At 34.6% G+C, this 12894-nt stretch overlaps 1 protein-coding gene across 3 annotated transcripts; it reads right to left on the reverse strand.

Annotated features, from left to right (window-relative positions):
* On the reverse strand, positions 2117-11044 carry LOC105158003 (puromycin-sensitive aminopeptidase). Of its 3 annotated transcripts, none has more exons than XM_020693391.1 (33): positions 10892-11044; positions 9912-9986; positions 9740-9784; positions 9491-9631; positions 9302-9377; positions 8586-8662; positions 8295-8408; positions 8096-8170; positions 7908-8015; positions 7610-7822; positions 7450-7511; positions 7327-7354; positions 7128-7214; positions 6999-7024; positions 6637-6700; positions 6468-6548; positions 6252-6299; positions 6108-6126; positions 5936-5940; positions 5816-5827; positions 5609-5665; positions 5385-5494; positions 5217-5297; positions 4954-5137; positions 4303-4451; positions 4087-4225; positions 3857-4003; positions 3683-3764; positions 3411-3586; positions 2980-3090; positions 2779-2895; positions 2604-2675; positions 2117-2493 (listed from the first exon to the last, which is right to left on the reverse strand). In XM_020693391.1, exons 4-33 carry the CDS (start codon positions 9551-9553, stop codon positions 2413-2415), a joined length of 2664 nt encoding a protein of 887 aa, XP_020549050.1. In that variant the 5' UTR covers positions 9554-9631; positions 9740-9784; positions 9912-9986; positions 10892-11044; the 3' UTR covers positions 2117-2412. The 3 variants fall into 3 exon arrangements, with proteins under 3 accessions (XP_020549050.1, XP_020549046.1, XP_011072905.1); XM_020693387.1 differs by lacking the exon at positions 10892-11044 and adding an exon at positions 10380-10491; XM_011074603.2 differs by lacking the exon at positions 9912-9986 and having other exon boundaries at positions 10892-11036.

Consider the following 12894-nt stretch of genomic DNA (forward strand, 5'->3'; position numbering starts at 1 on the left):
ATTATTTATGATATGCGACCCCATACTGATACATTGATATAAGTTAATTATCTTTGTTATGTATGATATTATAATTTTAGCATAGGTCCAATATCTTTGGATCTTGACGATGAATTTGGGCTAATGGAACAAAAGAACTTAAGAAATAGCACCTGCGAAATAAAGTATTAGCACTCTGACATTCAAATTAATTTCGAATTTAGGAATAAATAAATATAGAAATAAATCGTATTGAGAAATTGAGATAAAAGTAAGAATTGCGTAAGCACAGTATGGCTTAGAGCACGAGTTGAGAGTTGCAAAAAAATAGCGATATAGTTCCATATTCTTTAGGCCTTCCATTAAGGAGTGCCACCTGTATTTATAGAAAAAGAGTCCTATTCGCAGGAACTCTGTCGTGAGCTGCATTTTCGAGAAAAAGGGCGAAATTTGTGGATAAGGCACGATCTTATCTCCTCCTTAACTTGAGCAACACGTCTTTGATTGGAGGAGGACTCCTTTGATATGAAGACTCATCCTTCTAGGTGAAGAAGTCCACCTTATTGGGGGCGCCTCCCTTCTCCTAGGTTGGGCTTGGAAGGTAGGTTTGAGATCCGACAGGCCTTGTACTAGGCCTCCTTTTTGGGCCGAACTGGGATTGCTTAGTGCACTAGGCTTCCCTTTTAGATTGGACCTGATAATGTTTCAATGAGTTATCCTCATCATGGGCTGATGGACCTAATTTGGGCTTTAGATCTCTTCTTAGGCCAAAATGCTTTTGGGCCATACACATCATCGTGACTTTTTTAAAATATTATATATATTATTATTAATATTATATGTTATAGTTATTTGACTATAAATTTACATATTTTTCTAATTATAATTCATTTGTACAAATATTACAATGAATATAAATATTATAATATAATTAAATATCCCACTTTATATAACTTATTGTGATTTGATTCTCATTGTTATATTAATGTATTATTTAATTGAGCTATTATTTTGTATATCAATTATTTATTTATCGCTATTTATATTAAAATCATAAGTAATATTTTTATTTATTATAATTATATAATAATTTTTAATATTAATTATATCTAAAATATATAAATTATAAATTAAATAATTATAATATATATATATATAAACAAGGCTGTCAAGCCTTGACGGAACAAAAATAATAATAATAATAATAATAATAATAATAATAATAATCAGACACCTTCATTTATAATTAATACGTGACGTATTAATTCAGTTCAGTTGAATTAGTCTTAAACGATAATTTTCAAAGATAATTTTTCTATAAAAATGTATTTAAAAGAAAAAAGTGCAGCTACTTAGGACCAAATTAAGCTGTTCCATCACAACATTTATTTCGATTAATTTCTACAATAATAACACCTCAATGTAAACTATTTATATTTTGACTTTTCATCTTATTTAACAATATGGTATGTAAACATGTCTCCTTTATAGTCAATGGGAGGAAAAATTGGCATCTTCTTTTGACAACTCATGTGGTTTTCTTTTTTTAAAAATAAAAAACAAAAATAGCTTAATTTTGTGGAATTATGATAATTATTTATATTTACTAAATAGTGCAACTTTTATTTACAAATTTTAATTTTATTTTTATTTTCAATCACTCTCAACTATCACTGCAACTAAACATGTAACTTTGCTTACAACTTATCCCTACCATTAATAATAAAAATTATTCACTTATCGTAACGATCCAAACCAATCTCATCCTTCTCAATCGGCTTTTTCACCGTATCACGAAATTTCTCTAATAGAAATACTCGATAACAAGAAACCATTAGTAATTTGTGGCACACTAATAAAGATACGTGATTTTTCAAGATTGTTCTAAATAATTTTCTATGTAGTTTTAATCATCCCTGACCTAAAGTCTATTTCATTTACGCAAATCATCCCTATCTTTTAAAGAATTACACATCCACCATCTTCGAGAACATCAACATTATTTAGACAAACCATCCTTACTTTTTAAAAAATTACAGATACATTCCCCAAAAATCACGACACCCATTCGCCCCTCGGCATTTATGATAAAGTAGATCAAAGTTGCCAATTTAACATCAAAGAATTGACAAAGAGAAGAGGTTGGATCGTTGATGGACTTCATTAACAGCATAAATAGTCTATATGAAATCTGAATTCAGCCACAATTGCAGATGCAGCACTATAACATATATATGTATATGCAGTAAAAACGTGTTCTTTGCAGATAACACGTTTTTTTCCTGGAGCAATATGGGAGTTTGGACGTTTTCCTGAGCAACTATACGAACATATATATAAGCAGTAAAGCATGTTCTTCCCGGAAACCACATTTTTCCTGGAGGAATATAGCAGTTTCTTCTTCTACGTTTTCCTGATAAACTAAGAACAAACTCAAGCAGAAAGACTCTTTGATGCGATCTCAAACACATTTTCTGAGAGCCCGTTTGCAGCCAGTATCATTTCCAGCTGAGCCTGCAACAATTCAACGAACATCAAATTTAGTATAATACAACAGCAGAACCACAGTTATAGATCTCAGGCCGCATCCAGAAAACATCAAACAGAATAGAGCATATTATCACCTTTGCAAGATTTTGTCGGGTTTCATCGTAGCGTTTCCACCTAGAGAAGGAGGATACCATGCGTGAAGCCACCTGTAGAGGAGATAATACAATTTGTGAAAGTTTTAGAAGAAATAAATAGGAGACAAAAGCAAATAAGAGACTAGTCAGTGGAGAAACTTCGTTTTGGCGAGACCTGAGGATTCAGCTTGTCAAGCTGCACCACCATTTCGCCCAAGAACTTGTAGCCGGACCCATCTTTGGCATGGAAGTTGACCGGAGATCTACAGAATCCTCCGACCAGTGCATAAACCTGCACGGCATCCAAATCGACGTTACATTTTGACCTAAATAAGATCTTTGTGGTCGAAGGGATGTGTTTGGATTGGGCACCAACCTTGTTGGGATTACGCAGGTCAAAGGCTGGATGGTCAAGGAGTTTACGCACATTCTCAACGTTTCCAGGGATATCTGCCATGGCTTGTAGTGCTAACCACTTGTTCACGACCTGAACAAGGAGAATTTTCAAACTGATCACTTGACATCATATGAAAGGATAATTTTCCAATTTGCCATCTTAACCAGGATGAGATCTCATCCATAACAGTGTTTCTCTCACCATATACGTTCCTACTGTATCGTGTGAACCTTACCAATCTCCGTAATTTCTGACAAAATCACTAACATTTTAACTGAAATTTGCCTAATCACATTAGACTAGACAGCATTCAACCGGGCATTAGATGTTGCGATTTTTTCTGTCTATTCTGTTTAAGACCAGAAAATTTTAGAAAATGAAACAAGACATGTTGGATGTGATGAACATACCAAGAAATCATGCTGCCACTTGTTATAGAAATCGGCCAAAATGTCATCCCGAGTTTTACCAGGTTTCTGATCAAGAGCCACCAGTGCTGCAAATTGGTCAGTCATATTTGTGGCGGTGCTATATTCATGCAAGGCGAGCTCAGTAATCTCTGGATCATCAAGTGAGCCAAGATATGCTGCAGACAAGCAGTAATCACAGAAGCAATCAAATGAAGTCAGAAAAATTTAGGGGTGCAGGCGGGCAAGTGAGAAAAAGCCCTGATAAGGCTTACCTAGGGCGATATTTTTTAGCGCACGCCTCGCCATATTTAGATGGTTGAACACATATTCCTCGGAGCTCCTGTTGCTTTTCACCTGTGACGCACGCAGAGGACAAATAGTTGGTTCCCCGGAAATACAAACAAGGAAAAAGTTATTTCTGTGGGTATCAGCATAAACATGCATACTGTGTCAAGTAATTCTTGTTTCAATCCAGAGGCAAGCTCCTTTCTGATGAAAGTTCTAACTGCATGGACAGCGTCAGGGTCAGCAACTTCCATAATGTCCATGATTTCTGCTTCAGTAGGCAGCGTGATGGCCTTTCCAATGAATTCCTGAACAACACAAAACATTTAGAGAAAATGATGAATATACTTCCTTCGTCAGTAAAGAAACCACGAGACAGATTTATGCATGCCTTATCCAAGCTCAGGTCACAAAGTATGCTTCTGATTCCATGAAGGAACTGTGAGTTGAGAGTCAACGGCTTGTTTTGTTGAAAATCCGCCACTAAGCTGAGCATCAGTTTTCTTGCCAACACCTGCCCAGCCTCCCAACTACGGTAGCAACAATGATGCTTCAGATGATTCTCTTAATGCTCCACAAGTAGATTTAAATTTGCAAAATTACATACCGATTGAACTCATCAGAATCATTAGCAAGGAGGAAATATAGATCGGCATCAGTGAGATCAGAATCCATCCGAACAGGAGCACTGTAACCCCTTAGTATGGATGGTACTGGGCGTTCTGGGATGTCGGTGAACACAAATTCTTCTTCTTTCTGCTCAAAACAAACAATTAACAGATCAATCAAAATCGTGGCAGAATAAAAACCTTTTATTTAGGGTGCTATGATTTCAAACAGGGAATAGTTCAAACTTCAACCAGAAAAGCATTATTTCTAGAATTCCAACATATGAAGAAAACCTGTAAGGAGAAAACTGCACTGAATGAGGAGACCGATAGATCTATAATTAATCACCCCAAAAGTACATCTAGCAGTATCTCTTCTACGGTGCCTCTACTTTTTCCTATATCATTTCACAAGAATTCTATTGGGAAAAGGTTGCACTAAGAAGACCAACTGTAGGTCAATCCTCCAACTATAGTGCCGTTTCAGAACAAAAAGTTTCATCACATTGTGCAAAATCAGCGACCACAGCCTCTCTTGCCACGAGCGAACCCAAAATAAAATTAACTAATTTCTAGCATCTAAACTCAAAACATCAATAATCCCAGAAAGAGTTCCACGAGATCAAGTAAAACAACAGTTATGAACTAACCTTTGTTACTCTGAGAACTGTTGTGTGCACAGGCTGACCATTGATTGCAATACTCTCCAATTTTCCATCGTGGTAAACTGAGGATAGAGGCATGTCCTTACCGTTGGAGCCAAGCAGGCCCAAAGCTACAGGAATGAACATGGGCTCTTTGACCAGCTGTCCTGGGCTGGGGGGTACCTCTTGACTGCAAGCAAATCATGTTGACTCATTCATTCATTAGCAAAATAACCTTGTCAGGGAAAAATGACAAGACAAAAACTTACCTAAACTTGAGAGAAAATGTCTTGGCTTGAGCATCATAGGCAGAAACAACATTCAGACGAGGTGTCCCAGCTTGTGAGTACCTACATTATTCATACAGGGAAAAACTTTTACACCAAAGACAAGTGTTTGTAAAAAGTAAAAGCAGCTTTGAGCCTTCGACACCATACCATAACAAGAAGTTGGACATATCGGCACCATTTGCATCTCTCATGGCAGCGAAAAAGTCTTCGCAGGTCACAGCTTGCCCATCGTGCCTTTCAAAATATAGATCCATGCCCTAAAAGGTAAAGACACACATAAGATCTATGGATTATGCGGATATTATGCAGTGGAGGCAACCACCAAGAGAAACATATGGAGTATAGGATCAGATATTGATTTTATTCCTGACCTTCCTAAATCCTGAGGCACCCAGCAAAGTTTTGTACATTCTCACCACTTCAGCTCCCTGTTCAAAAAGATGAGATTAGATGATGACTGATATTGTATTGCATCATTTTAGTACCTCTGGCAGCTGAAAGTTCATTAAAAAAAAAAGTCCACACACAGGTGAAATCCTCAACGCTGAAACAAACTATGGATAAAGAAAAAGACCAACCTTTTCATACACCTGTCAGTAACAAAATGAAACACGAAGACAAAAGAGCAGTTAGTCATTTATCTGAATGCAGAGAACAAAGTGAAGTGCAACAAGATGATGAAAGTGCTATAGGCATACCGTTACTGCAAGTTATCGTGCAAGGCCAACCATCAAATCCAGTGCATCAGTGGATGGGACAGAAAAAATGACCATAAATCAGAACTCAATGAACAACAAATTATGAATTGAAAATTGCAAATATTGCATGAAAGAGAATAATTTCCATTAAGAAATGGAAGAATGCACTTGCCTGTGTAGAAGTTATCCATCTACCAAGGGAAAAATGAAAAAGAAATGTCAGTAATTTGCGAACAAACAGGCTAGCACATGCTTCAGTCAAATCACAAAATACAACAGGAAGGTTTTGGATGAACAGAAAAGGGGCATTTCACACCTTAATGTAAGAGTGGGGTCGGACAGGGTGAGCCATCGGACCAGCATCCTGGAAAATGAAGATAAAGGTTTGTGAATACAAGGGAAGGACAGCTAAAGATCATAATGTCAGAGAGAAACTATCCAGATCACAGCGCCTAATAGAATCATACAAACATACATATAACTCAAATTAACATCTAATGGTTTGCAAATTCAACCAGATTGCTTTCCACACCTGAGGAAACTGATAAGTTCGAAGTGTTGAAACATCAGCTATCCTTTTCACAGTACGGCTTCCCATATCAGATGAAAATTCCTACACATGTGGCCACCAATAAATGTTTCCCGGGAAAAGATAACAAAAAGATCTTAAAATGCTTTCTCATCATGATATGCATCCTAACCTGATCCCGGAAAACTGTGAGACCTTCCTTTAAGCTAAGCTGGAACCAATCTCGGCATGTGACTCTGGAATTTGATTGAATGTCAACTTACGCTTTGGCTTATATAACAATTCAAAAACTTATACTATAATACAACAATATAAGATCAAAATCCATTACGGCCATGTATTCGGTTAAATTAATATATCTCATTTATTATAGTAGATTAGCAAAAAAATTTCAATATGATGTCATTCAGTGTGGTTCAAGTTAGCAAATATTTGTACTTTCAGCCAAGTGCCAACTTCTAAAAAAATTTTATAAAGCATAGAAGCTCTTAGCTGTCACTCATTTCAAATAGCCTAAAGGAAACATAAGCTTACCTATTTCCTGTCCAGTTGTGAAAATACTGCAGATAAGACATGCAATTAATATTAATAAAGAATGTTCTAGAGGAGATTGCCAAATTCAAGAAAAATTTCGATTGTAACACTCTTGCAAATATGACAGACCTCATGCCCAATCACACCCAAAATTGCAGCATAATCTGCATCAGTTGCAGTTTCAGGAGATGCCAAGACAAGTTTGGAATTAAAAATCTGCAAAAACATGATAACAACATATAAGAATGATACGAGTGATATGACATTACATGATGATGTGATACTATATGATATGAAATTATGAAATGATGTGTAGCATCCAGCATACATTCAAACTCTTATTTTCCATGGCACCCCTGTCAATCAGAAAAAATAGAAAATCTTTAGTAATGTAAAATATATATATATCCAAAAACATCAAAATGAGTCTTCAGCAAAGAGATGAACTAACATGTTAAAATCTGGAACAGCTACAATATTAAAGAGATCCAGGTCATATTCAAGCCCGAAAACCTAATTGAAGCGCAAAAGGGAAAGAAATAAATCATAGAATTCATTATTATGGGCAATGAGAAATCTCAACAAAAACTAGATAAGTAGAGATCTTTTACATCTTCATCCCATTTCATAGCAGCTTTTAAAGAATACATGGCATGGACTGTCTTAGGCAGATCTTGGGCCGGGGTCCAGATTCTAAGAGAGACCTTTCGGCCTGAACGAGTTATAAAAGTATCATCCCTGCTCTCCAACTGTCCAGCAACTAATGCAAAAAGATAGCTTGGTTTCACAAAAGGATCCTCCCATATGGCATAATGCTTGTTGCCCTGCATTGATGCATTAAAAGATTAAGATAGATCAAACTTTCCATGACCAAAAAGCATTTTCAAGTACAAATAGAGAAAACTGCACCTCCATTTCTCCTTGCTCTATAAGATTTCCATTAGACAACAGCACAGGGTACAGTGACTTGTCAGCTTCAATATGACAAGTGTACTTTGCCATGATATCAGGACGATCCTAATGATGTAGTATCATATTAGTTGCAAGCTCTAAGGAAACTAGATAGACCCAAAGTTACACCAACATCAAACACATACCTGATAGAATGTAATTTTCCGAAAACCCTCTGCTTCACATTGTGTGCAGAAGTTCCCTGATGATTTGTAGAGGCCCTGCACAAGTATTATCCATCAAAAACTAGAATGAAAAACTGAAAGCAACTATATATGTATGCCCACAGGTGCACATGACCATATATTCTAATTGATGAGAATTCAATGTAAATTTAGGCAGGACCTCCAAAGACGTGTTCTTCTGTGGGTAGATCTCAGTGACAATATCCAAAGTAAATTTACCACTAGGAGGCGAATAAAGAGTAAGGTGGCGTGAGTCTACACAAAAATCATCCTCCTGCAACAAATAATTTCAGGCCACAGGGAGTCATGTAGATAAATCAGCATAAAAAATTCTTGTGATTAATCACTTGTAACAATTATAGCACTTATTGAAACTGGCCAGGACTTTATCTATTAAAAGCTAACTTGCACAAGCTTTAGGAAGCAAAGGTATATACCACATACGACATACCTTTGGTTCCTTGCCATCAACCTTTAATGAAATCAGTTTCAGATCAACCCCATCCAAGACCAGAGGTGAAGAGGAGCCTGTTAATGAAAATTGGTAAATCTGGAAGTTAGTTGTCAAAAATTTTCAAAATATTTTAGAAGTTAAGACAATCCGTTGCCAGCAATTAATTGAATAAAGATTTAGGAGATGCATAATCTGTGTGTGATATAAATGGTAAAAACTTGGAATATATACCATTCAACCACAACAGTTTCACATTGAGTGCAGAACTATAAATGGTAAACACTTGGAATACATACCATCCAACTACAACAGTTTTATATTGAGTGCAAAACCAGATTTTGGATCTTTCACAAGATTCAACTTTACAATAAAGCGTCATGCACCAATATTAGGTTGCATACCAACAGTGGAATCAGAGGAAACCGAACCCAATCAGGGTTCATTCAATGAATAATAATTATCTCTTTCACTTTTTAGCATGTCAGAACACATTCTGGTCGACAATGTTGTGGGCCATGAAAGTCCCCTTCTCAGGCCATGAAAAGTGGCGACTTAATATTTGGTGGAATCAAGACATTTTTGAAATTCTATTCATAGTGATCACATTACTAACAAACCCATATTTCATAGTTTCAAGATCAAATATGTCTCAATTCCAAATAGACCCCAACAGATATAAGACTTATATAAGATAAAAAAGAATCAGAAGTTACCTTCAAGTCCGGGGTAGACAACAATTTTTGAAGAAACGATTGTTTTTTCCTCACCCAGTGTAAACTTCAAATGGACCTACGACAAAATCATGTTCTTTAATTAGTGATGTGGAAACAAAATCACAGAAGTTCTGTACAATTATCAATCTCTAATGATACAAAACAAAATCAAAGATGCAGATGGATTACTGTCTCAAATAAGTAATCAGGCTGCTTGTAATCCTTCAGAAAGATTTCTTTTGGTGTATCCATAATAGATTCTTCAACTTGCTTTGGTACTGGTTCTGTTGCCACTGAGCAAATTAACCTCCGGCCAATATTTGTAGCCCTCTACAAAAGCCAAACATCACATATAGAAATGTATGAATGGATAAAAAAGTGACACTGCGACAACATTCGAAAACATTAATAAGCTCTCAGAAGAAAAAGTGAGCTTACGGGCAGTGAGTAATATGGCAACTGACGATTCCTCCAATTGGTAATCTAGTGGCAACAGTGGATTGAGAAATGTTAGAGAGCTAATGCCCCAAATTTTCATAGTAAGAAAAGGTATGCAAAAGCACAGGACAGTCAGTGGATACAGAGGGAAGAATGCCTAACGCATGCAAACCTCAGAACAAAAGAGTTGCCTGTATCTACAAAGGTTCTTTACTGAATGCCTCGTACCACGACAACTTGCCCGAAGCTGAAAAATGGCGTCAGGCGTATTATAAGGTTATAAAGGCACCACACGCTCTTACCCACACAAAACAAACTAGCATTTCTAGTAAGCTAAAAGAACATAGTGCAACTTCCATACAGCTACCAAAAGTCCTAGAAAGGGAGAAACACTTCCACGATAAGGAAAATGCGCCAAAAAAACACAGAAATGAGAGGCAAAATTTTTTATCCGTAGCCTACAAAGAAAAAGGTAATAAACCGACCTCCCTGATTGATGTGCAACAAACTTCTAAGCAAATATAAAGGATACTCAAAAACATTATGACCAAGCAAAACTATATTATTGACATAACTTTTTCTAAAGCAAGAAACAAGAACAGGAAACCCAAAAGACCAGAACATGGGAGAGGGTAATCACAGGAGTAGAGGAGACCAAACCCATGAGACATGTCTTTGACAAGGCCGAACCTTTGCACGGTAGAATCAATCGAGACATCTTACAAGCACACAAGTCTTGATTCCTAAATAATCTAGTATCGAGAAAGAAAAAGATCAATTTGCAATCAAATCTCTAAGACCCTTAAAATTTCTATCTTTTCATTATTAAAACACACACACACACACACACTGGATTTTTCCTAAAGATTTGAGTCTTTAACCAAAACAAAAGCTACCCAGATGCCTAAACCAAAAAGAAATCAAGAAAGAAACTATCAACGCCTCGTTCAGCCGGATAAAAAATAAAAAAAAAAAAGGAAAACCCGTGTAAATGCTAAGTGAAAACAGGGAGTGAACTTGGGCTCTTGTAAGGGTCATATAGAAGGATATGGATAATTCAACTACTGGACAAGGAAATTCAAAATATAAAGAAAATCCAAGAAATGCAGATTTAAATGGAATTCGAATGAAAATTCCATTGATCTGTTTTACCTTCTTGCCTACCAGTGATGATCAGGTATTGCACTCAACAGAAACTGACGATCTCCAGGAAAATCTAAGGGATAAACGATGTCAAGATTAGAGACGTAAATTTGATTTGACCTATGTTCTCACCAGTAAAAATAGTAGATGAAAATTACACCTTTTCCTTTTAAATATCAATTTCAAGAAAATCTTCTCTCGCATATTTCTGTATTGATTAAAATCTTCCATAATTTTGAGATATTTCCGGCTAATGGGCCGGAGAGAAAATTGTTGGGATATTTTTGGGCCAGTAAGAATCATGCCACTGTTGTTGTATCCATAAACATTTTATTTTTAAGGGTTAATATTTTCTCTAAAAATATGAAATTAATTTTTTTAAAAAAAATTAATATTACACTGACACCCTTTTTAAAAATTATTCGTTCATACATAACCCCCTTTAATTAGAGTTTAAATAAAAAATGCCGACACTAGCAAAAAAGAATTACATAAATTTTCAATTTTTACCTCTCATTTAACATTCTCATATATATTTTTACACTTATAAAGGATTAAATACAATTTCTATATATGGAACATCATTATATTTATTCTATTATTAGTACAAAATTATTGCACGAAAAAATATTAAATAAAAAAAATTAAAAATTTAAATAATTATTTTGTTAACTTTAATTTTTTTTTTCAAATCGTAATGAAAAAGAATCACATGTAAATAGTAAATTATGTAAGTGTAATTTTAAAAAAAAATGAGAAAGAATATAATTTCATATTCTAAAAGAGAGTATAAGTGTATTTTTTTGGAGAGCCAATGAGAATCATGCCATTGCTTTTTGTTCCCTTGAAAGAGATCACAATTAGGCCCAAAGCAAGCCTAAAATGAATAAGGGCCCATTCTTGATTAATGGGCTTTACAAGTTTGCATATAAACTCTTATCGAGACGGATTATAGCTACGTCTCATGAGATTTAATAAAATTATGAATATTTTTTTATTATTTAAAAAATTATAAATATTCTCTCAAATAACAAATATTAAGGGTAAATTACAATGATCTTACTTGAGGTTTGTCATAATTACGAATACCCTATCATTGTTTTGAAAATTTATAAATACCCCTTTAGTCCACATAGTCCATAAAAATAAAAAAGATTGAAAGAATAAAAAAATTTATAACTCTTAGTCCACAAAGAAATTTTGGTTGGTTTACCAGAAAAAATGGATAGAAATCTAACGGAGACTAATCGAATTGGCTAATTGTTAGACGGCCATTAAAATTAAGAAAGTATTGACAATTTTTCAAACAACAATGGGATATTCATAATTATGCCGAACCTACCTCATGGGAGTAATTTATCCAAATAATTATGTAGCCTCTAGAGAATGGGGTGGAAATTACTATGTTACCCTTGCTGATTTTTTTTTAATAAATATTCAAAAAAATTATACAAAAGAAATTAAGGGTGGATAAAGTCAATAACCCATAGGGCATATTAGTGTATAAAAATATTTTTAAAAACTCTATAAAGTATATATAATTATAAATCATAATCCAAAAGTTCATTTGGCTAGTTTATCATAAAAATTATATGAAAATCTAACACAGGCTAATCGAATTAGCATGCTGTTAGACGAACGTAAAAAATAATAGGGCGCATTTGTAATTTTTCAAACAACGATGAGATACTTATAATTATGAATATCTCTCGTTGTTTGAAAAATTGTAATAGCCCCCTGATACTTAAGAAAATTATGTAATTATTTGGATGGTGGTATGGAATTTTCAACTTTACCGTTGCTATATTTTTAAAAAAAATAAAAAATTATACAAAAATCAGATGAGGTACATAGATAAATAAAACTTTAAAAAATTATCTACTTAGTTCATAAAAAATTTTTGAAAAAATAAAAATTATTATTTATATTTTCGTAAGGACATTTCAGTCAGTTCACTAAAAAATATATATATAAATCTAATAGATTATGTCAATTGTTAGACGATCGTTAAA

The sequence above is a fragment of the Sesamum indicum genome, linkage group LG1 (genome assembly GCF_000512975.1).
Source record: "Sesamum indicum cultivar Zhongzhi No. 13 linkage group LG1, S_indicum_v1.0, whole genome shotgun sequence".
NCBI classification, from domain to species: domain Eukaryota; kingdom Viridiplantae; phylum Streptophyta; class Magnoliopsida; order Lamiales; family Pedaliaceae; genus Sesamum; species Sesamum indicum.